This window comes from Pithys albifrons, chromosome 2 (genome assembly GCF_047495875.1).
Source record: "Pithys albifrons albifrons isolate INPA30051 chromosome 2, PitAlb_v1, whole genome shotgun sequence".
Classification (NCBI taxonomy): Eukaryota; Metazoa; Chordata; class Aves; order Passeriformes; family Thamnophilidae; genus Pithys; species Pithys albifrons.
Window position 1 is genome coordinate 100,180,667 of NC_092459.1, and position 23,699 is coordinate 100,204,365.

General features: G+C 42.3%; 1 protein-coding gene across 5 annotated transcripts in view; it reads left to right on the forward strand.

Moving 5' to 3' along the window:
- Nucleotides 1–14,410: 14,410 nt before the first annotated feature.
- STUM (stum, mechanosensory transduction mediator homolog) overlaps nucleotides 14,411–23,699 on the forward strand; it is a 58,266-nt gene continuing 48,977 nt past the window's right edge. For all 5 annotated transcript variants that reach the window (XR_011699858.1, XR_011699856.1, XR_011699853.1 and 2 more), the window contains exon 1: nucleotides 14,411–14,703. Coding sequence is in view for 1 of the 5 variants with exons in the window: in XM_071579730.1 (XP_071435831.1) it covers nucleotides 14,514–14,703 (190 nt within the window). In the remaining 4 variants the exon portion in view is untranslated. The remainder of the gene's footprint in view (nucleotides 14,704–23,699) is intronic.

The window sequence follows — 23,699 nt, forward strand, 5'->3', positions numbered from 1 at the left end:
TTTCTCAGGAAGAGGATGAGTCTGTGGGTCAGATTCTCTGCTGCAATACAGACTCAAGGGTTCAAAGCAAGCCTTATGACAGAGTCATGCTTCAAAAGTAATGCTGACCTTCTATACTCCTTCTACTCAATGTTTTTCAGAGTAAGTCCTCAATTTTTCAAGCTTAAAAGACAAATGTCAGGCCTGTGAGCCAAATTTCTCACTAACGTAGTTGGAAGCATCATCAATTTATATATACTACAGGACATCAATCTCTTTTAAAAAAGAGTCCTGCTGATTTTTACCTCTTATTGTCTTTTAGACTTCTTAAAGAATTATTTTTAGCTGGCACTTAAGTGGTTTTTCCTGCTTTCTGGAGGAAAATTGTGTCTGACAAAAGGCCGTTGGGACCACACCTAGTATGGGCGTCAAACTGGCTGCTTTTTAAAAGTAGTTATTGATTTTATTAAGAAAGCTTATAGAGTCCTAGTAGGCCTGCCAGTTGATAACATGCTTGCAGAATTTTTTTTACAAATACATTTTGGTTTTGAGTTCCTTTTCCAGTATCTCCTTGGACACACCAGCTTCTTACCACACATTGATCACTGAGATTAAGAGACATTCCCCAAAGCTTTTCTTCTGAAGGTTCATACACATACATTCCTTCTCTCCTTTTCAGTACATTCATTTTCTCCTTTTTTTTTCTTTTTTTTTTCCTTTTAACACCTGATGGGCCAATGGCACCAGCTCTATGTTTACTAGCTCTCACTGCCTGATTCACAGCACAGTCAGACATGGACAATCTAAATCCAATATTGGAACAGACATTACAGTGGCTTGCAGTGTAAGAAGAAACATAGGAAACTTAGCTGTATCTAAAACTGTAGCTATTACACAGGCCAATATATGCAGGAACACCATAGGACAGTCTAAATTAGAGATGCCAATAACCAGGCATGTTCACAACTCAGTGTACCCTCAGTGACAACTAGAATCAGGGTTAGCTGCTGATACGTTGTATTTGTATAATACTCTCTAGAGAAGTCAGATGTTGGAGATGGTCTATCAGATCATCTGCTGCCACACTTGCTGCAAGCAATAAAGAGTTTTGCCCTACAATATAACACCAGTCTAATGGTCACCAACCAAGAGGGGATGGCTCCCAAGCACACTCCACACTCAGAGAGAGGGGGAACAAAGAAGCAATTTATTAAAGAAAAAGCCGACCTATAAGGGGTCGGTTAGAGAAGGTACTCGGAATTGGGTGGAAACTTAAAGGGGATTGGGTGAGAGTGAGTTGGCAACCATTAAACATCCATTAAGAACAGAGTCTCGGAAAGAGGAGGGAGGTCTAAGGGGAAGGATTTGGAACTTGGGTGTGATTGGGCAAGGGCAGGAGCAGAGTGGACAACTGACAACTGGACAGCCAATGGGGAAACACTCATCAAATGACAGGAGAACTACATGGGAAGGGAATGAACATGGGGGATGGACAGAAAACTCTTCAAACCTAAAACCCATACAAACTCTTCTGCAAATTTTAACATTTAAACTTCCAGTGTTTCAAGTCCATTGTCCATTTCTTTTTTTATCGGCTCTGGTTCTTTTTGATCCTCATATCTTTCAATTCTTCATATGTTATTTGTTTTCCCACACTAGTCACCTTAAAAGTATCCATTTCAGACATATTTTGGAAAGGGACTAGAGGCAGATAGACATTCTAAGTAAATATCAACCTGTTCCACAGGAGATTTGGGTTGTGAGGTATGGCAAAGTGCTCAGAGCTGGATTTGGGTAAGTTTGGAAGAGAATTCAGGGTCTATGTTTGCAGAGAAGCTGAAGTCCAACCATGACAGCTAATGCTAAGACAGACAATCCAGACTACAACTCTGACATCAAGATCTGGTTTTAACCTATGGAATACTTTGCAGGTCGTCATTCCCAGCTGCAAAGAGAAGGTCTAAAGTTAAAATGAGGATCTTTCCTCCTTTTCCATTTTATGTGCTAATGTGGTATTAGAAAAAAAAAAAAAGGACAGTTATAAAGGTAAGGAAGAAATAATACTGCTGTTCTGAAAGCACTTCAATTCAGCATCGACCTGGCAACTGTGAAAATGTGGCCTTTGGAAGCTGCCGTTAGGCTGCTGCACTGCCATCAACACCTATGACATTTCATAATGGCTTTAATACAACGCCTTTCCAGATATAAAAAAGCAAGTGGCACTGTTCCAGAGAAAAGAACGCATTGATATTTTTTCAGTAAGAAGAAGGTTAAGCAGAACATTAGTACTCCTGTCCCATCTTCTTTTCTTCACCTTTCCTTTTCCATTACAATCGAGACTTAGTCCATTTTATCTACAAACTCCCACTATATACCTAAAGGAAAAAAACCCCACATTCTGCCTGCAAACATACACCATATTTCAGAAGAGCAATAATGTGGAAAATGACTTGTATGATTCAGTCAGTTTCTGGGGTCAAGTAAAGACAACAGGTGAGCTGCCCAACTCAGGTACTAATTAATGGTATCTATCCTTGTCAGGAGCCCCAGTGGGGATCATTAACAGGAAGGGATACAAATTATGCCAAAGGTTGTGCACATGCATTTCTTTCTGAAAGTCTAAACCACCTTTTTCCTCACTGTCATCCCATTGCTACTAAAAGAATAACCTATTCATTGATGGCTGTGTACTAAATTAATCATTTCTCTCCCAGGGTGATATGGTTCATGTTCTTACCAACTCTTCCTCCCTTCATTTCTCCATCTTATCTGTGCTAAAGTTTTTCTGCTCTTCTTCATCTAACAAAGGGAACTGCACACCCCCAGCAAGCAATGCCATACTCGTTGGGCCTGCTGTTGCTAAGAGACTAAAGGAGAGCAAGATCCTGCCCACACCATTTCCCCTGCAGATCCCAATATTCCTCCTATTGCTACTCTCCAGTCCTCCATTAATGCAACCCTGGTATCAAATATATCCATAGGGATTTGATGGGATGTTCTGTCTCAGTGACCAGCACTACTGAGAAAGTCCTGAAATACAATAGTACAGTAGACAGCACATCATTAGGGAATTAGCATAAATAGTGGATGAAAACTAGTCTCTTGTGAGAAACCACTAAGGCCAGAACAGGTCAGAGATCTTGCCACAGGAGGCATGTGTAGACCAAGATACGTTCACAAAAATATCCTCAGAAAGCCAAGCTAAAAGTGAGACTTTGGAGGTCCCAGCAACACTGGACTGGACAGATTCCTGTTCTACTGCAGTAAGTTCCTCCCAATATTAATAATTATGATTTTATTACAGTGTTCAGATTGACTACCTTTTCTTTCCAGAAAGTAGGGAAGTTTACTCCGACAATATATCTGTCAGAAATCTTTCTCAAGCCCACAGAAAGGCTAATAAACACCAAATAATAACAAAGCTATTGACAGGGGAAAACATGAAGGAAATTTAAAAACTCTCCTGGAGCATTGGCACGTTGCTAGGCTGAGAGAGTTATCAAATCATGTCTGTCCCTGACAGTAGTGACAGACTTTTACAGAATCATAATAGTTCATAATTGCAAGGCCTGTTTACTGCCTGTACCTTTCAGGCAAACAGCTTGCAGTTTGCTAGGTTTTTAGTTCTCCATTAATTTGGGGTCACTGATGAATATGCATGGAGAGAATTCAACTATCATACCAAAATCATGCAAATATGCCAGTGGATATTGTCATGATACCTTTGTATGTGCACAGAAATAGGTAGGTTGGAAAGCTTTCCTGCTGACCAGGAGGCATATGGAAAATAGATTATGGAGACAGAGAGAAGGCTACCTCAATATCTCAAAAAAGACTAAAGGTTAGGAACTATCCAAAGAGCTCCAGGACTATAAGTTCATTTTATGGACAGAATAGAGCTTGGGACACAGCAGCAAACAACTTCAGATGTACCCATGGGAACTTTGTTAATTAATAAATGGAGCAAAGAGATTTGGGACCACTGTGTTGAAACCTGGTGTTTCTCTTTCACCTTTACAAGTTTAACTTTCCACTCATGAGCAAGGTAAACAGGCAACAAAGAGGTCACCCTAAGAAAGGCACAACTAGATTGCAGGATAACCATCTAATTGTACCTTTGTCAACAAGGCTGAAAAGCCTTACCCTCATTCAGATCACTTACCTTTGCATAAACATCCATATAAAGTGCTTGTATCTTTTGTTGATCTTCCCATGAAGCATATTTTCTACTATTAGATAATTTGAAAGTGATTTTAAGGAGTTTTACTCTTAGATCAATCTGTTATGGAAAGATAAAGAACTAGTTCCATTATGTCTCAGCTGGAATATTACGTGGCACAAGTATTCCCCTTCCATGTACTGGAAGGCAATTTGGGATTAAAGTTCCAGGCAGGCTACCTGAGGGGAGTAGAAACCTCTAACGAGAGACAAGGAAATCAGAAGTGTACAGGAAGCTGATGAGCAAAGCAGCAAGTGGAGACTGACAGAGCTATTACAAAAATTCTCCCTCTGCCTAAGAATTATAGACAGCTGGAGAACATGGCATGTTTGAGGAGACAGCTCCTCAGAAGGGCAGAAAAGTCAATTTTATACAGAAGAAGCAGACATGGGTAAAACAAGTTTTCCATGCAATATTTTTAAGGAATGTGGAACGTGGAGAAGATGCCAAGAACAGCCATACATTTTCTAGGGAAGAAAGCAGAAATAGTCAGAAGTTGAGATTGTGCCAAAAATAGTTATAAAATTTTTCAGAATGTCACAATGCTGACAAAACATCAGGGCCAGATGGGATCTGTCTCAAAAAATCAAGCAATTAACTAAAAAAACCAAAACCCAGCAGCATGTGAATCAAAGGAGTGAGGTCCGTCATGCTTCACCCTGCCAGTCTCACACAGAAAACTGAGTGAAATAAGCCCTGTCTGAATGTGCCACAGGAGGGTAAAACTCATGAGGATCCAGTTTCTCACAGGGAAAAACGTCACACAGTTGCAGCCATTTTAATCCTTTACTTGCAAGGTGGTTGCCTCAAAAGGCAGCACACACCTTTGGAGGATGCTGCTGGTCACAACGCTTTGTGTTGGGATTTGAATAAGACGGATGTGGACACTGTCTCTGGGACAAGAGTGTTTAAAAACAACTGGAGAAACCAGAAAAGAACAGGACCTGGTGGGCTGGAGAGGTGCTGGTGCATATGGAGGTCTATGAGGGACACAAGAATCAGGAAGAAAGCCACAGCCTCAGTTCCATGGTGAGGGGGTGGATACAGAACAGAGGCACTAATTAAGGACACACAAGAACGACTCAGGAAGTTATGACTTAATTAACTATAATGACTAAATGGAAAAATCATACTTAACAAATCTGTTGAGCATGGATTTTCCAGTTTAATTGGACATTAGAAATGCTCTTTTAAATGCAGTGAAATCTAATATAGAAGTCTGTTCAACAAGGAAGCAACAAGGGCCAAAGGTTCACAAGTAACTAGAGTAAGGGTTTCATAGGAGAGTAGCAATTTTGAACTGATCTTGCAGATAAAGCACTGGGACGGCTCAGGGTAAGATCATGGGATTGAATCTCTCAGCCTCTGGTGACATGACTAGACAGTTCCCTACAACCACGTCATTAATAAGTATTCCAGCTGGCTCAGCCAGCATTCCTATAGAGCCCTGGAGAATCAGATGCTGCAGTGAGATTTTTGCCAGCTATTTGTGACACAGAGCCCACTGCATGTTTCCTCAGTGTAGATTCCTAGGCCTCCTTTAGCACAGAAAATCACTTTGGGATGGAGAGAGCCACTGACAACTGCAATCTCTCCCAAAAAAGAAAAAAATATTCATTTAAAATTAGGCAGTTTTATTCAGGAGTAGAAAACTGTAAGGCTGTCCTCTCTCCCTCAGCCTTTGAAAACCAAAAGCAGCTATGCTATTCTTTCCTTGAGCTCACCATATTCCTCCATCCAGCATCTATCTAGCTGCTACCCTTTTTTGCCTGGAAAATTCAGAAATGTAATAATCTCCACCTCTTTCAGGGTTTAGGGAATACTTCCTGCCAGTCCCCAATGCACTTGACTCATCTCTTTAAATTAATGTACAAGGTACAAGCTTCCTGTGGGTGCAAATAACTCACAAGATCAGCAAATGCAACATTAATCCCATTCTAGATAAAAATATATTTAAGCAGGTGTTTTTCTATGCCAGAAAACAATTTAAAATAATCTTCCAGCTCCAGCAGGAAAAATGGGAAAGAAGTAGATGTATCTCAGGAAGAAAATAAATATACCTTAGCAAGCAGTGGTTTAGACTGATATCACAAGAACTCTTTTACAGCTGGACAAATTGCTAAAACAAATGAACCAGCCTTTTTTCCCACATATCCCTGCTTGAGTCCACTTACAACAGTCCCTCTGCGTGCTGCTGATGTCAGCTCCCAGTGCCTGGGCAGCAGCTTCTGTCATTACTGCCTTCCTGGTTATGACAACCTTCACTTTTACATGCACGCTCTTGCCAACATTAGTTGGGTGCATTAAGCCTCAAGTGAAGTTTTGCAATTTCTTTTTTTGCTGAACAAGCTTAAAACCACCATTTTTCTCCTATTTTAATTCCTAATAGCTGTGGAACATTGCTACAATCTGTTGTATGTCAATGCAGCATTTACAAAATGAGCGAGTATAGTCTCAGAAAATTAAGTCCCCTACTTGCTCATCAGAGAGAGAAAGACTTGGCAGCATCAGAGAAAGTTTGCATTGCAATGAGTTCTTTAGAGTGCATAGCTAAAACTTCTCCCTCTTGAACAGAAAAAGCCTCCCCCACAGATCACAGGATGCCTGCACAGAGTCTCATTCCTGCTAGAATGCTTGAAGTCCACTGGGTTGTATCATAAAAAATCCACCCCTGAGATCCTTACATTTCACAGCGATCTTGAGGAAGCCTTCCTTGGGCAAAACCCTCCATCTGTTCTTAGCAAATCTGATTGAAACTGTTAAACTCCTGGTGAGGATATTTATACCTTGGAACAGACCAGAGACCTGCTGCTGTCCCACAAAGGGCTGGACAAAACCTTCAGTGTGAGCCACAGTCCAGGCAGCCATGCTTAAGAGAATATAAAACTTCTTATATTCCATGAATAGAACTTTCCACCCCACTGACAACCCCTGAGCTAAGCCACAGTGCTTAGGGCTTACACCTCATCTGGTGTGACCTATGTCACAGTAGCTGCTGATTTCCATCCAGCTGAGACTACAAAGCTATGGGAAACTGTAGCAGAGAAACAAAGACTGAGTAACTAATTCTTTTGGTCTTCTAACTTTTAATATTGATCCCTTTGGATAAGGGGTAGAACACTATGAGGAAGAGAATGCATTTCCACTGTTCTTGTGTTGGTAAATAGTGGATTTCATTGCTCACATTTGTCAAATAGATGGGTACCTTTCTCTGGGATCAAAATTTACCTATGCTGGCAAACCAGCCTCTGGCAGTACAGTTCAAGCAAGTCTTAAGAAAGGGGAGCAGCATATGTTTTGCTATTTCACAGCTTTCTGAAAAGGCTGTCTTACAAAGCATGACATTCAATCCTGTTTGAACTAGCTTTTATTGACAAAAAAAAAGTATCATAAGTGGCAAAAAAATTGATCTGAGGAGTAATTTCATTTAAGTAATTAACATAACAGTGTTCCACTAGTTTACCTGAGAGAATGATGTGGTTCTCAAGTCACAGAACATATTTTGTCTCCTTCAGGCATAATCTGAGGGAAACAGATTGTACACAAAAGGTTCCCATCTCACACTCATGCTAGAAAACATGTCCAAGTATAATGACTTTAAGGGGGTTTATTCAAGTGTACAAAGAAGAGAACCTCATCTGCCCAAATATTGTTTTAAGTTGTAAGTCAGATTCCCTAAACCCAATAAGATCCACCCAGTAATCCATTCTAATTTACCTTTAGAATTGCTTAATCTTTCAGTCACCTAAATTTAAAGGTGGTTCACCACACAGACAAGATATTTCCTTATTACATATTTTTAGTAGCTTGTTGCTCCTCATTAGTACTCCTCTATGGATTCTGGTATCTTTCTCCCACCTGCAACTCTGCTGTGGTTTACTTTAGGCTTTTCAACTCTCTCTAGGTGCCTCAGAAGCCATGATCAGAGCATGGTAGTAACAGTATTCAGCTTTTAAATAATAGTCTCTGGTAAAATATACTCACCTGGGAAACTGAGCACACAGATGCTTTGTTCTACTTTGCATGAAGTGTACTAAACCATTAGATGTTTGTGCTCCAAAATGCAAAAAACAGAAAGGATGCCAAATGGATGAAGATATCTAATTTATTCTGCAGGTATAGAAATAGATGCTTGTCTTAAGCAAACTTGGTAATTCCTGAGGATCTGCCTCTCCATCAACTGTGACAGGGAACTTGCATGGCTGCCTTAGGTAAAGTAGATTATTTTGGATGAAGAGCCATAAATGCGATGGACCAGATTTGTGGCAGTTCTAGACTGCTGTAGATGGACCAGAATATGGAAAAAAAAAAAAGACAAAATTGAGCCTGTCCATTCCACATCCTCCTTCTGCACATTATCACACTGTGAGGAGGAAAAGAGTTCTCAAAGGGTAGAAGGAACACAGTCTCATCTTGGTACACAACAGGAATCTTGCAGTGCTTAAGTAAGGCTGGTACCAGAGGCTACAAGACATGACATGACAGAGAAAAATGATTTATCATGGGGAGATACTGGAATTTGTTGGGCAAGGAGATTCCCCTCAGCAGAAAGGAGGGGAAAACAAGGAGACTGTTTTGTGAGGTGTAGGAATAGACCTTGAAAACACAGTTTAAACAAGAAAGCCTTGGCCATTTCCAAGCACAGTAACTGATCTACTGAACTGTGATATAAGAGGATTGAATAATCCACAATAATATGTTGCAAGAGTGAACTCCCACAAACTTCATCCTGCCCACACTTAGAAAAAGCAAATGCCCAGGAGCATCACATAATGCCTGTGATTAGTTAATGACAGGGAGAACTGCTCAAGTCAAAAAACAGCATGGAATCACCAGAGTATCTCCTTTTCTATCCTACAGATTGTGGTGAATGTTTGGAGTTAAGATCTGCCTATAAATTTTGTCATTTAGGTCCATTCCCACTCAAAAGCCTTCATGACAGGGAAGAACAAAAGCCAGACTAGGATGAAGAACATTATTTCAGCGGCAGAAAAATATCTACTTAATACAGTTCAGAGCAAAGGACTTCCACTTTGCAAGCAGTTGGTGTTAGTGGACAAGCAGTGTAGAAATTGATTCTAGTCAAGTTGTTTTCTTTATCTTACATGATGCAGCTGCCTGACACTACTGAAGGTTTCAGTGCAGGTTAATATCATTGTTAACCTGTAACAGCCACAGGTAAATTCCAGAATCTTTTGAGATTATACTAGAGGTGTTGCCAAATTGTTTGAACAGATAAGACTGACAATAAGCCTAAACCACACTAGCCTAATACTCACAACTGAATTGAAGATAGACCCAAACTTAAAGCTGGCATGCTATGATCAGTAGATTGAGCTCCAGATTTCCATTCATATCTCACATTTTTTGGAAAACCTGGAATGCAGGAAGACAGAGCCTAGAGAATTTAAAGTACCCACCTTGAGCTAACTGCTCTAGCTTAGGGTCACATCTCTTCTCAGAGTTTAAGACAACTGACATGTAACTTGCTGCCAGAAGGCATTTTCCATAATGAGACATTACTGGACAGGTCTGATATACTTATGTGGGAGGAGCCCTCATGGCTGGCACTGGGCTTCAAAAGTGAAACACAACAGAGAATAACCACATGCCTTTCAGTGTCATTGCATGTTTAATAGAGATGCAGTTTTGTCTGGGCTCCTTACACAGGTAGTTGCACAGGATACCCCATTATGACTGGGGTATTCACTCTACTCTCAAGTCAAGGATGCATGACTCAAAACAGGGCAGGGTGGAGCAGTTTAGACTTGCAGAATTGCTTTGGGCCTACCCTGAATGTCTACTACCTTTCTCTAGTGCCTGTTCTCTTTCCTCACCTATCTTGTCATTGTTATGATAAGGACAGATTTTCCTGTCTTCTCCCTGTTTCTATACTGGGAAAATGTACTTAGTGTGGATTTTCTCTCTGAGCTATACAGTTCACATTGTGCGAGGTCAGGGGACATTACAGAGCCTGGCACAGACACATGGGGTCAATGCATAACAGTCCAGCGCAGTTTGGAGGAAGAACAACTGCATGAACACTGAGGCAGGAAGAAAGAAAACCAGTTACATGCATTAAAACATGCAGACCATTGTGACAAGATCCTCATGTTTCCTAGAAATAACTGCAATTTGTTGTGCACAGGCTGTAAAGATGAAGGGATGCTTTAAATGAAGCCTGGAAAGGAAGGCAGAAACCAGGGGAACAGATTTGTCCTGGAGTCCTAAGCATACTCTCAAGACATAACAGGATGCAACTACAAATAGCAGCATTAGAAATCTTAATCTAATAGAAAATCATAGGAAGAAAGATTTCCTGTTTGTTTTCACAAACTCATGTAGCCGAGGATGAATTAATAAATATGAGACTATTGCTCCCACTGAAATCAGTGCAGGATTTCCACCACAGTGGACACAGAGAATGCCTTTTTTTTTTTTAATCTGTAATAAAACTACTCTGGCGTCTTGTGTGGTCAGGATATACCCACGTATTCTGTCAGCAGTAGTGTAGCTCTCATTTGCACCTGAAAAACTCACTGAGTCAAACCCAGCCCCATGTGACTGTCTGACATTTATCAGATGAAAACAATTTATGAGGTCTCTGTACCATGACAGTCCCAAGACTCTGTTCTGACATGGACCTCAAGGAGTACTTAACAAATAAGCCATTCCTCTGCACAGAGCTACATTTGTCTCTGTGAAGAGATGAGGATCAGTCCAGCCCCAGTTTCAGGTGATACAATGAATCTTCTAATAACAGACACTTGTGATCCAAAAATTCTAATCTGTACATGAATAGAATTAACTGATCTCTGTTAGGAGAAAGCTTTACTCCTTGAACCAAGCTCTGCTTTCAGTCACAATGTGTGAAGCCATGCTGGATTTACACTGATGTACTGGAGTGCAGACTGCAGGGCTCCTCCTGTCCCCTGGGAATTGTTAGTGAGCAGTAGCTCTGCTTGGCTCCTTATTGTCTTTGTTAATAACACTGCTAAAGATTTGTGTTTGTATCTATTTTTATACCTCTTAACATACTTGTAAAATACTCAAGACTGCTCTGGAAAGGACACAAGCTTGGGAGTGGGGTTTATTTAAAATAGATGAACCTCTGGTTACTAAAGGTATGTCATTGGTATTCACCTTGCAGACTTTTTTCCCCTTTCCAAAGTCAGAGGCAAACTGTGGTGTGCCCAGTCCTCGGAGCACTGTGTCAGAGAAGCACCATTCCTTCCTATTTCAGGATCTCTAATTCTCCATTGACTGCATAAGAACAACTCAAATACTAGTACAAGCAGGGAAAGAAGAAAACAACCATAGGCCAAACTCACACAACCAATTGATCTAAAGTTCCCTCTGACCTGCCAGCGCTTCCCTTTAGTGTATAACTCAGAGTGTTCACACCTGCAACATGTTTGAAATACATCTTGCTAATTGACTGGGGAAATCCAACAAAGTGCAAGACTCCCAATAAATGATCTCCTATCACAGGTCCTTGAAAGTCAGTAAGCAACCTTAACAAAGACCTTTTCCTGCTCTCAGGTAGGAGATCACCTTCCTCTGGCTGGGTGGCTTGTTGGCCGTGAGCCTCATGTTGCAGGTCTGACTCATACAAAACTCAGGATACTGATCAAAGTTCCAGCATCTACTTCTCACAGCAACATCCACATGCAGTGTAACTAGCCACAAAGGCTTCACAATAAACCACCAGCTTCTGTCAGTCAGAAGGTCCAGCTTAAGTCTTGACAGCATTGAGATAGAACTATTTGACAAACAGGTTCTCTGTTCATGCTCTCTTATCAATGATCAGGCAACTACAGGTGCTCTTTGCAAGACTAGAGGAGATCAGAGGCCAGACTCCTACACTTTTGTAGCTCTTGTTCTCTAGAGGGAAGTCTGGAGGAAGATGGCTCCCCGGTCCTGTGTGTCAATACACTGGTGCTACACTGGTGTGCCATGAGAGTTCCATCTTAAACAGCATTTTGAATTCAGGTTTGTTTTGTTCATATATTTTTGGGGGGTTGTATTTTTTAAACTATTTTTTGTCTCAACTGCAGACAAATAACATTATGTGTATCAGTTCTGTGAGCTGTTTTCATGTTGAGAAGTGAAATGAAAATTTTTAAGATCAAATCTGAAGAAATCTCTGTATTCTTTCTACTAACAAGTATTACTGCTTTTTATAAATTATAACCTTTGTCATAGAAACAAAAATAAAATCAGCCCTGGGCCACATTTTCTTACCTAGGTCCCAAGCATAGCTTTTCGTTAAGGATTATCTTTCCCCATTTAAGCTGTCCAGCACATAGACTCTTGTCTCCTCAGTGATAGTGAAGCATGCAGCACACAAGATGGTTTGCAAGTCTGTCACACACCGCTTGGGGAGTGTGGAACCACCTCAGCAGAGTAACATTGCCACCAATTCACTTGTTTAGACAAGCTTGGAAATGTCACAACTTGTTACATGATGGTATCCTTAATGCACTCCAAGGCAGTCATAACTTTAGCCTTAGGCGCCTGAGAACCTCCAGGAACACTGGCAGTGCAGAATTAATGATGCAGTTCAGTCTAGAAGTAGTTGCACTCAAATACTGGGTAGAGGAAGCCTCATATATTGCCAGCTGATCTTAAAGAAGCAAATGAATTAACTCACATTTGTCAAATGCTTTGAGATATTCCAAAGAAATGTTCCATAAAAGCACAGCCTGTTACTAAGTATTTCTGACAAAATATTGTTTTAATTTATCTTAGTCTTTGTTCTTCTATTTGGGCTACTCTCACAATGACCATTTGCTTGTTTTTAGTGTAGGTAATGTGGGCTCACCCACACATGATTTCCAGAATTTATGGAAAATTATATCACTGCAAATCCTTGGATAATGTTCCAGCTGTGGATTCTGCTTTGTACAGGCTCTAATTAGTCCATATTCATACCATAATGATTTCTCATCTGACTGTGGTTTGTTCCAACAGCACAGAAAGTCAGACTCCATGCCAGTTACATCAGATCTTACCATGAGAAAGGTGCAGCCCTCCAATAGCTTGGTGTCTAGACGATGTAATAGGCTGTCATGAGGTATTTTGATAGAAATAAACATCATTAAAAAAAAAAAGAAAGAAAAGGAAAAAAGGGAGATAAAAAGCCAGACTGACTAACATGCTCCAGGAACATGGCTAAACTGCGGATAATCAAAAAAGTCAGAAGAGATTCAGATAAAGGCACTCACAATAGGCAAAGAAAACCTGTTGTTAAAAATAAGAGATTTTACATTGGGTGTCCATGTTTTTGTGGTTTAGAACCCAGTCAGCAGAAAAATAATTAAAAAAAGTAATCTAGAAAGTGGATTCTGGATCTCTATCATTTCATTTACCTAACTTTTTCATTGTACTAATTTGTACTGAAATGTATTAAGCTGTTGAATCATGTATTTGTCAGGTGGCATCCCAGCGGCACATATGAAGTATTTCAAGATTTCTTTTGGAATCTGAATTCCTCGGCTAAAACACAGCTTCAAAATGTGCAATAAGACACAGGCTACCCTCTCTCTCATGCAAAGATCCTGTATGTGTGTCACACATATTTTATATCAAGATTAATGCCTTTAATATTTTTCTTGTTTTCTCTGGTGAACCATATCTGCAATGACCAGACTTGCCATCTTTTTAGCTACAGACACACTAAAATTCTGTCACCATTTCATCCACGGAGCTGTGTACTCAACAATAATTACTAGCCCTACAAGGGCCCGTTTCCCCTAGTGGTGCCGAGGAATTAAGACAGATTTTCACACTGTCCCAAGCTACGATTAGCTCTCCAGCGATATATTTCTCTTTGCTTTCCAGTCTCTCTCCTCCCTTTTCACCCCTATCGCAGGGATTTTCAAACAATAAACGCGGGCGTTTAATTTACACCTTTTCTTACACCTTCTATTTTTAAAAGCGCTCGAGGCATTATTTTACGCCGCTTCCGCGCGCCCTCACATGGAGCTGTCCTTTTCCCTTCCCAGAGGGAGAACGGGACAGCTCCTTGTCCTCTCTCCCTACTGCCCGGGCGGGACGGGGCGATCCGCAGCCTGGCGAGGAGCGCGCACCTCCAGGCGCCTGCCGCGGGGGAAGCAGCGCGGGTCGGGAAGCGGCACAGATCGGGACCCAGCGCGGGTCGGGAAGCGTCGTGGAGCGCGATCCAGCGCGGCGAGGGGCGGGAGGCGGGAGGGGAGGGGGCCGCGCGGGGGGCGCGCAGGCGGGGCCGCGCCGGGCGGCGGGAGCGCGCCGGGCGGCGGGAGCGCTGATCCCGCCGGGCTCCGCCGCGCCGGCCATGGATCCCTCGCCCAAGGACAGCGAGAGCGCGGCGGCCGCGGAGCCAAGCCGAGGCGGCGCGGCCCCCTCCAGCGGGGTGGTGGTGCAGGTCCGGGAGAAGAAGGGCCCCCTGCGCGCCGCCATCCCCTACATGCCATTCCCCGTGGCTGTCATCTGCCTCTTCCTCAACACCTTCGTACCGGGGCTGGGTAAGGAGCTCCGCAGCCCCCAGCGCGCCGAGAGGGAGGGCGGGCGGGCGGCCGGGACGGGGGGGGTACTTCTTTTCACCTGCCGCTGCTTCGCCCGGTGCCGCACCCCGCCGCGGCGGCAACTTTCCCCGACGGCGCCGCGGGAAAGGAGGGATGGAGGGATGGAGCGAAGCAGGCAGGCAGCGAGCCCCTCCGTCTCGGCGGGAAGTTTTGCGTCGGGGGCCGGGGCAGCGCCCTCCGGGGTCCCCGGGGAGCCTTGGCGAAGCAGCGAGGGACGCGCTTCCCTCGGACGGCAGGCGGGGACCGGCACCGGGGCTGCCGCCCGCGCTCCATGACTCTGCGGGGCGGGTAAAGGAGTTCTCCGGCTCGGGGGCTGAGCATCCCCCGCGCGTTCCGGCCGCTCCGGGCTCGCCAGGCGGGTATAGGGCGGTGTAGAAGAAGGGTTTCAGCTGTTTCGTGTTCTCGCGAACTGTGATGTTAGTCAGAGAATCAGTGTCCCCAGCACTGGCTGGTTAAGGAGAGCTTTCAGAGCCCACCATCCTGCATTTCCTCGGGAGACCCCTGAAAAATGTTGGAACTGTTTCCCCAGAGAAACTAGGGATTCACATTTTCTCAATACTAAGTCACTGGTGAGCAGCTCAGATAACACATCCCTAAGCTGTGGCTACAGTTCCCTCTTTTTAGTTAGGAAATGCTTGCTGCAACAGGAGACTAGAGTTTGAAAGCTACAAAAGCCCGTGGAACACAAGGCTAAATACAAATACTCTAGCTGAAAGCAAAGCAATCACATTTAAAAATACCCGAACAAAATAGAGCCCTCTTTATCTGTGCTTGAGTCTCTCGTAGTCTGCTTCTGTCTGGTTTTTCTGCTCCTGCAGCCACCGCAGCAGCGTCCTTTGTGATATGAGAGTATCTCCCACTTAGACCTGCTTTTAAAAAGCTACTGTTCTGCCTTTAATGGCTTCATGTGTTTCAGGTGGCTTAATTCTTTAAAAAATACAAAATTCTAAAAGTTCTTCTGATTAAAGTATTACTGAAGTGTGCAACATGTTCCAGCCATTGCTATTTCAGAGTGCTTGCTCTGGACCTGTGGATGTACTCCAGAGGAAAGCTTGTACCTTTTGAAATACCTCTGAGTTTTGCTGCGGAAGGACTGACATAGGTATATGTGCTTCCAGATGCAATGCATTGTGCCTGGGTGTGTTGTTTGCACATCCTTTGTGTGCAGCCACCTGAAGAACCTGGAATGATGAATCAAAGAGAAACTCTCGAGTTGAATACTTTCATGGGGTTTTAGGTTGTTGTTATTTAGCACTTATTTTCTCACCATCTTCAGAGAGAGATGTTCAAAGCCAGAGTTTTCAAAGTGAATGTAGTTTTCTGTTGGCATTGAAGACATTATGTCTTCACTGTTGTAGACATACGCAAAAAAACCTGACTCTACCATGCCCCCATGTGAATGATCTTACACTTCATATTGTGGTGTATTTCACAGCACACTAGAAAACTACCTGTGTTCTTCCTTCAGCCCAGTGGGGTAGATCCCTGCAAGCCATCCTTATGTCAGAATTGGCTTGAAGTGTGGTTATCTGCCTGGATCTCTTTGGCTGCTGCTGCTGGTCTGCAGGAAGCGGCCAGTGTTGTGCCTTCCCTCACACGAAGGGAGTCTAAATAAGAACAGCAGATAGCGAGCCCTTGCTATAGGTGAGCGTGTAGGGTCCCAGTCCAAAGCTCAAGAATTGAATCTGGACTTTGCAGCCATGATGTTTGTTTATCACTGACTGGCTGGACCAGCATAAAATAGTTTTGATTCCATTTTGGTTTTTTTTAACAGATGAAGATTTTTGTTAAACTTGTTTTGTGTTTGGTACGCTGATTTCAGCCATACTGTCTGGCTGTGTATACTGTTTCTACTGGTAACCTATTGCAAAAGTAGCAAAACAAAACACAAATGAAAAGAAGTGCTTCAATGTGGCTTTCCCACAGACTGGCAAAATGCAGTGTTTTGGAGATGCATTCCAAGCTGTGTAAGGAAAGCATAGCACTTAGATCATGCATAAGTGAACCATTCTCTTCAAGAATACGCTAATAGCATATGCATTTTGGTAGAAGATTTACTCCAAGATGAATACACCTGACTAGAATCTAGCTGTTTACGATCTCAGCCATATCCTGTCATGTATCATAGCCCACACACAAGGGGAAACAGGAGGAACACAAATCAACTGGCAGGAATGTTCAAGGTAAAAAGAGATCCTGTGTCATTGTTGCACTCCAGCAATCTAGATGAACTGGGCAACATTCTAAAAATAAGTAAGATTTGCAGTGCTGTGAAGTATTCACATCAAGGTTGTGAGCCTGTTCTCTGTGAGGTAAATGACAAAATTCCCAACAATTCCTATAATCTAGATTTATAACATGTTAAAATGATGTTTCACAGGCTTGCTGTATATTTTGCCTGCTGAAGTGAAGAGTGTGACTGTGTTTAGGTGGTAATGGAAGTTCTCTATTTTTCAGTCCCTGAATTCGTCCCTCATCTGCTTTGCATTTAGTTGTCATTCATGTGTAGACTCTGCAATGCAATTGCAATGAAGGATCAGAAACCATCAGAATAGGCAAGAAAATGGTCAACATTGATAAACCAAATTTTCCATTGCTTGGGGACAGGTACATTGGAGGCTTTCATTAGTGCTCAATACCTCAAACCAGTGATATCCCAATAGAAATTGCGCTCTGATGCAGGCTACCAAATCTTCAGGCATCTCAGCATCTGAAAGCCTATACTTTTTTTAGTTAAATTATCTTTCCTATGTTATGGAGGTCATCTGTGAGGGTGAAATCTGAGAATTTTTAAATATCCAGTTTATTTTTCCTTTATGCTATTTATGTTTTGCAGTAGAAATCTATCTGGACAGGAAACATAACACTTTCTCTTTGTTTATAATCAGTTTATTTTTTTCAGTTGGTTAATTTTCAGAGTCTTATGTAGTAACCCAGAACTGCAGGTTTTGAGGTGCATTGTAAATGGGGTTTTAACTATTCTTTCCATATATGCTACAAAAAACTCATAGAAATTTTTTTCATACCCAGAGGGTATGTTAACTTGTGCCTTGTCAAAACTTAAAATTCAGACCAAATACAATGTAAAAAAGCTTGATCAGCCCTTCTAATTGTAATCAGTTTCGTAGAACAGCCTTGAAATTATACAGTACTTCCATTCACTGCAATAGAAACAAGCCCTTGCAGATGTTCTGGATCGCTTTTCCATGGTCCAATGTGGATTTTCTCATCTGTGTCTGATAGGGCTGTAAGCCGGAGCTGTAATGAAGATGTCCCTAGCTCAGGTTCATGAAAAGAGCAGAGAGTACAAAGAGAAGAGAGAGGAGTCAGCAAGTGTTTTAGCCAAAGTCATTGTGCCTTGGCTAGCATTGTGCCAGCTCTGCCAGAGGCACCCTGTGCCACAGGCACTGTAACCTCTGCTTTGGCTTTGGGCTTCTGGGCTCTGAAGCATCAGGCCCAAGTCATGCTGTGATGAACTCTGGAGAATGGAAGATGGTGACATCAGCAGAGACAAGTGGTGGTGTATCCAGTTCCCACAGGACTGAGCAGTGTGTAGCTCCAGCCCGTACGTGCTGCAGATGGCAGCTGAGAGAAGGGGCTGGCCATGGCCTTTAGCTGGCAGACTGTGTTCTCTTGAAGCTGCCGTGTGCCAGTCAGCGTGGGAGGAGATCTGGCTCTCTGTCATTCCCTGAGCCAATACATACATAGGAATCTTGCCCTCCTTCCTTATCTGTTTTTCCTTCTCTCGACATCACGTGTGTGGGAGGGGGTAAACGAAAGGGGAGAACTTGAGAGAAATGTGAGAAGTGAGTGAAATTATCTGAAAGTATGAGGTATTCTCCAAGATTAATCCCTCCTGTCAGGAAGGGGGTGGACTTTTGGATCACAGCCTGAATTATACATGTATACTATTTTTACACAGGGAGTAATTGAAATCCGTAGCATGAAATTATGTGAGTGCAAGATAGGAGAGCAGCCACCCATGTGCCATGAAATAGCCGGTGAAGGAGATGAGTGACAGCCTCTCACAGGGGCTAGAAAAAGAAGGGGTGATTCCCAGCCCACAGTGAACTTTTTTGTTGCACCGTTCCACAGTGCAGCTCTCCTGCCTCTGGGGATGTCAGCTCCCTATCACGAGCCTTCTGTCATCTGTTTATTCTGCTTCAGTCTTGATAGGATTCAAGGACTGTACCTGCAGCTTTGACAATATGGCTTTAATGTTCGATTTATAGAAGCCAAGCATCTTCTCATTAGAAACTATGGCCCTCTTGAGCAGAATGAGCTCTCCAAAAAGCTGAATAGGAGTACAGAACACAACACTTGAGAAAGTTGCAGGGGTAAGATCTGAATAAAATTATCAATACCCATTTTATTTTTGTGGTTGGAATGGTAAATAGATGCCTCAAGCAAACATCCATTGCCTTCATTATTGAAACAAAGAATATCAAGGAAAAAATCACAATTTCTTATCTACAGTAGGAAAACACTGCAAAAAAGAAACGGGCTTTCAGGCATCTGTGCATTAAAATCTCAAACTTGCTTTGGTATTTATGATCCTTTTAATTTTTTTTCTTATAGACAGGCAAACCAATTAATTTGTGTGATTTAGATGTTCATTTGAGGAAAACAAAGGTTTTTCTCAAGTGTTTGTATGGATTTTTGTTTGCAAACTTTACTGCTGCAGTTCTTTAGCGAATGTTGCCTCAGCCTGTGATGTATAGACTGCTGGTAGTCTGCAGAAACAAGTTATTTATTAATGGCAACATAATTAAACAAAGCAAACCTATTGCCAGTAGATTTCACTCTGTTGAGTTTTATATTTTCCACTGAAAAGGTCAAGAAGTTCTTTATGATTATTTGTTCATCTGCTTGTGTAAGGTGGAAAATGAGACCTGTGATAAAATGTGTGAGTCAAGGTTACTGCTGTGTTGCTGGTAGGAGTGGTATCACCTATGCTGTACATGGTTCTCAGTGAGGTAAAGCTAGGCACAAGAACAACTGAATCTCAGGTTTCTGCATCTGCAGGGCCTTGTTCTTGTCAGTGTGTAGAAGGCCATTGACTTCCTAATTTTTTCTTTTTTTTTTTTTTTAAACAAAGATTTAAGTGAGAAATCTAAATGTCTTATATAACTTACTTGGCTGATGGTGTTGAGCAGTCACTCAATGGTCTTGCCAGCATAGGGTAGTCTGGAATATCTTTGTGCCATGAAGTGTCTGGACCATCTAGAGTGACAAACAAGATTGGAAAACTCAAAAGAAATTCACAGATAATAAATGCCAAAGTATTTCAAGTTTGTAGCTCCTTGGTTGAGACAACTCCAGCCAGTGCACCTGATCAGCAGAATAAACCCCCAAAATACAGGTACTGTCTCTGCTGAGGGAGTTGAGGCGGCCCCTCAGTTTTAATCCAGTGGCATGCCCTGCTCTATTTTTGAAAGAAAGCTGCTCTCTGCTTTGCTCATACTTGCCTGAGTATATTTTTATCCCTTTCCTTTCCTGTATATAACACTGGATCCCTTCCTTGAGTTTATCTGCTCAGCCACAGCATCACACATGTACATGCCCTCATAGTCATCATCCTCCTGTGCCCCTTGTTTTACAAGTCATACACAGCAAAAGCACAGCCAGGCCTTCTTCATCACCACAGCCTCAAATCACACTCCAAATATTTAGTACTGTTTGTGTTCTTTGGTTAGCTTTTGCTCTTCACTTGTTACAGTTGGTACAAGTCATCTGTTGAGCTCCACTTGCATTTAAAATAACTTTTTGGTTCATTGCACTGTCAATCTGTGCACTGACCTAGTGCTGCTGCCTCTGAATTGCTGTCAGTGCCAGACCAGCTAAAATGCAAAGAAGTTTCCTTTGCCTCCTCATGCCTTCTGTTTCTGTGAAAATAGAAAACAAAAGAAATGGCCAGGCACATTTTTGTTCAATGGTTTTTGTTCACTGCTGTGGTTGAAGCAGCTCTGTGGAGGTATTCATTACTTAATGAAGATGCAAGGAGGCAGGTTTTGCTCAGCATCTTGTAATCATGTTTGTCATTTAATGCAATTTGGACAGATGCACTTGAAGATTAAGAGTGAAGGTGGGAGCAGACAGCAGAGAAGAGCTGTTAAATGGCCAAGTAAACCAACTGAATTTTAAGGAGTATAGAAAGCTGTTCCAGACTAAGGGTGTGACGTGGGGGAAAATAGAGAATCAAGTCCAGGAGGAGAAAAGTACATTCACAGAGATTCAGTGAGAAGGCAAAAAGAGAGAAAGTAAGTGAAAGGATTTGAAGACAAAAGTACCTTGGATGAGGAGAGTGCTTTTGACAGGTGAATTTTGGCTAGTATGAGCTGCAGGATAAAGGTGAATGGTTCTCCTGCTCTGAATCAGTGAGTGTTGGAGTGATTTACAAAGTCTGATAAAGCACCATTGCCTGCAGCAATTCACTGCCATTTATTCTCTCCACCATGAAAAGAGCATTCAGAGTTTGTGGAGCTGTTCAGGATCATCCAGGAGGGAGTGAAAGCAGAAACCATGTTCTTCAGGCTCTTACCTATCAGATTGCATGCAGGGCCCTGAACACAAACACACCTGTGGGTGGCAGCGGCTGGCACAAGGCACAAAGGTGAATTTTACAGTCTGTATGCAATTAGGAGTTTTGTGGAGAAACAATGATTGGATGGTAAAGAGATCCTAAAATAATCCTAAAGTTTGTAAAAGAGACTGGAGCTTGCAAATGATTTATGAAAACTTATATTTAGAGGTAACCTGGAAAGGAGCAAAGGAAAAGAGCTTCATTTCTTACTTTCTATGAGGTCTGAAATCAGCTGAAGTACAACATCGCTTCTCCTGTCTTTGGACTTGTCTTCATTTCAGAACTTTACAACTTTAAAGTACACGGTTGCAGCACCACAGTGATGTGTACAAACTTTGTTGGAGTGCTGTGCAAAGAGCCTATTTCAGTTCTAAGTGATCATCTTGTCCATCTGCCTGACCAACTCAGGGCTGATCAAGTTAAAGCCATTGTCCAAATGCCTTTTAAACACTGAGTGGCTTGGGGTATCAACCACCTCTATAGGAAGCAAGTTCCAGTATTTGACCACCCTCTGAGTAAAGAAACCATTCCCTTGCATCCTACTGCAAAATACCAGGGAGAAGAGATCAGCATCTCCCTTCCCACTTCACTTGCTCAGGAAGGTGTAGAAAGCAATGAGGTTGCCCCTCAGCCTCCTTTTCTCCAAACGAGACAAGCTCAGAGTCCTCAGCTGCTCCTCACAGGACATTCCTTCCAGCCCATACCTGAAAGAAAGTAAGCCAGTTTAGAGTGCTGTATCTATGACCACTTCTTGGGATTTTACTAGTATGAAAGTTCTGGTATCTGGCAAACTTTACTGGCAATTAAAAATATTATCTGTGCCTTACACAACTTCAGCTGGAAGTTACAGCTCTGGCAGCAAGGGAAGCAGAAGGGAGTGGCCACTTCTGCTGCAGCTACACCAGGTCAGTCCAACATCTTACTTGAAACTGCAGCTAGAGCTAATTTGCCTTTCAGCTGATGGTCTGTGAGCTGGAGCAGTTGTGGTGTGATGCACACGGAGGGAAGCTGGTGTGGAGCAGCGATCCTTAGCAGGAAGCTGGAGACATCACCATAGAGCAGCCCTAAACCACTGAATACAAGTCAGACCCAGGCCATGGCATCAGCATGGCCCAGCCTCACCTGAGAAAGAAATGATTGGATTGACTGAGCTGACTTTAGAGATTGCAGGAATGTGAAATCTGGGTTTCCCTGGTTCTTCTGAAGACTGGGAGCTTTTTCATTAAGGGAAGGAGTTAATCCCTCTTCCTCTTCCTAGGATTTTTGAGCATTTATATTAACAAGGTAGCCCCAAAATGAAAATACTGCAAGAACTTGAGAACAATCCCATGCTATTCTACCTAGTTATATTTCACTTGTTGATTTCTGATATTATAAACTTAGGTTTCAATCTGTGTAGAGTTGAGGAAAAAGTAAGTGGACAGAACTTGAATATTTGATTTAAAATACTAATTTCTACAGTTTGTCTTCTCTCCATCTTACCACTTAGTAGCTGTTCTCACCCTCCTTCCTCTAACATTGTAGTCCCTGTAATAAAGGCAATTCAAAGCTCAGTGTTTCCATTCCGAAAGAGTCACAGACCAATTTCTAACTAAGACACAGCCCCTCAAAAGGCCTTGCAGTGCAATCCTGACTCACACAATATTTGGTGTTTCCTTAGAACCCTCTCCCCTGAGGCTCTTGTTTAGATGAGAGTCTTGGCTTTTAGGAAAAGAAAAAATGTAACTCTTGCAGCTTTGGAGCAGGATTTGAAGATAATGATCCTGCCTCAAAAAAAAAAGGGGGAGGGGGGGAAGCTGGGGGAAGAAAGAATGAATTGCCTTTTTTTTTTAAAATCTCAGTTTTGGAGAACCTGAGTCATGATTTTTCAGCACTGAAGGATGTCAATTATACTGCGCATTTAAACTTAAAAAAGAGGATGCATTGCTAACTAACTTACAATTCTGCCTGACTAGGCAAAACTGTGGACACCCATGTCGTCGAGCATATGATCATCAATATCCAGACTAGTAAATACAAATGAGGTGGTTGATGAAAACTGATGGGCAATACACTAACTTAAATTAAAAATTTCAATATAAACATACCCAAAGGATGTGCCTGGAGTGGATCATGGTCAAATCTTGTTAAAGGGTGAATACAATCAGTAGAGAAACTCTTGGAAACATAATCACATTCTCTGCAGTCATTCATCCTGTACTACATTTCCAACTTCAGTAATAATGCTCATACAAGGAACTTTGCAGGGGTCTAGGGCTACCATCCTTGGGAAAATGAATTTAAACATATAATCCAGCATTTCACCAGCTTGTCATTTGTCTGGGCTGAAATCTTAGTTTGCCACAAGCATTGA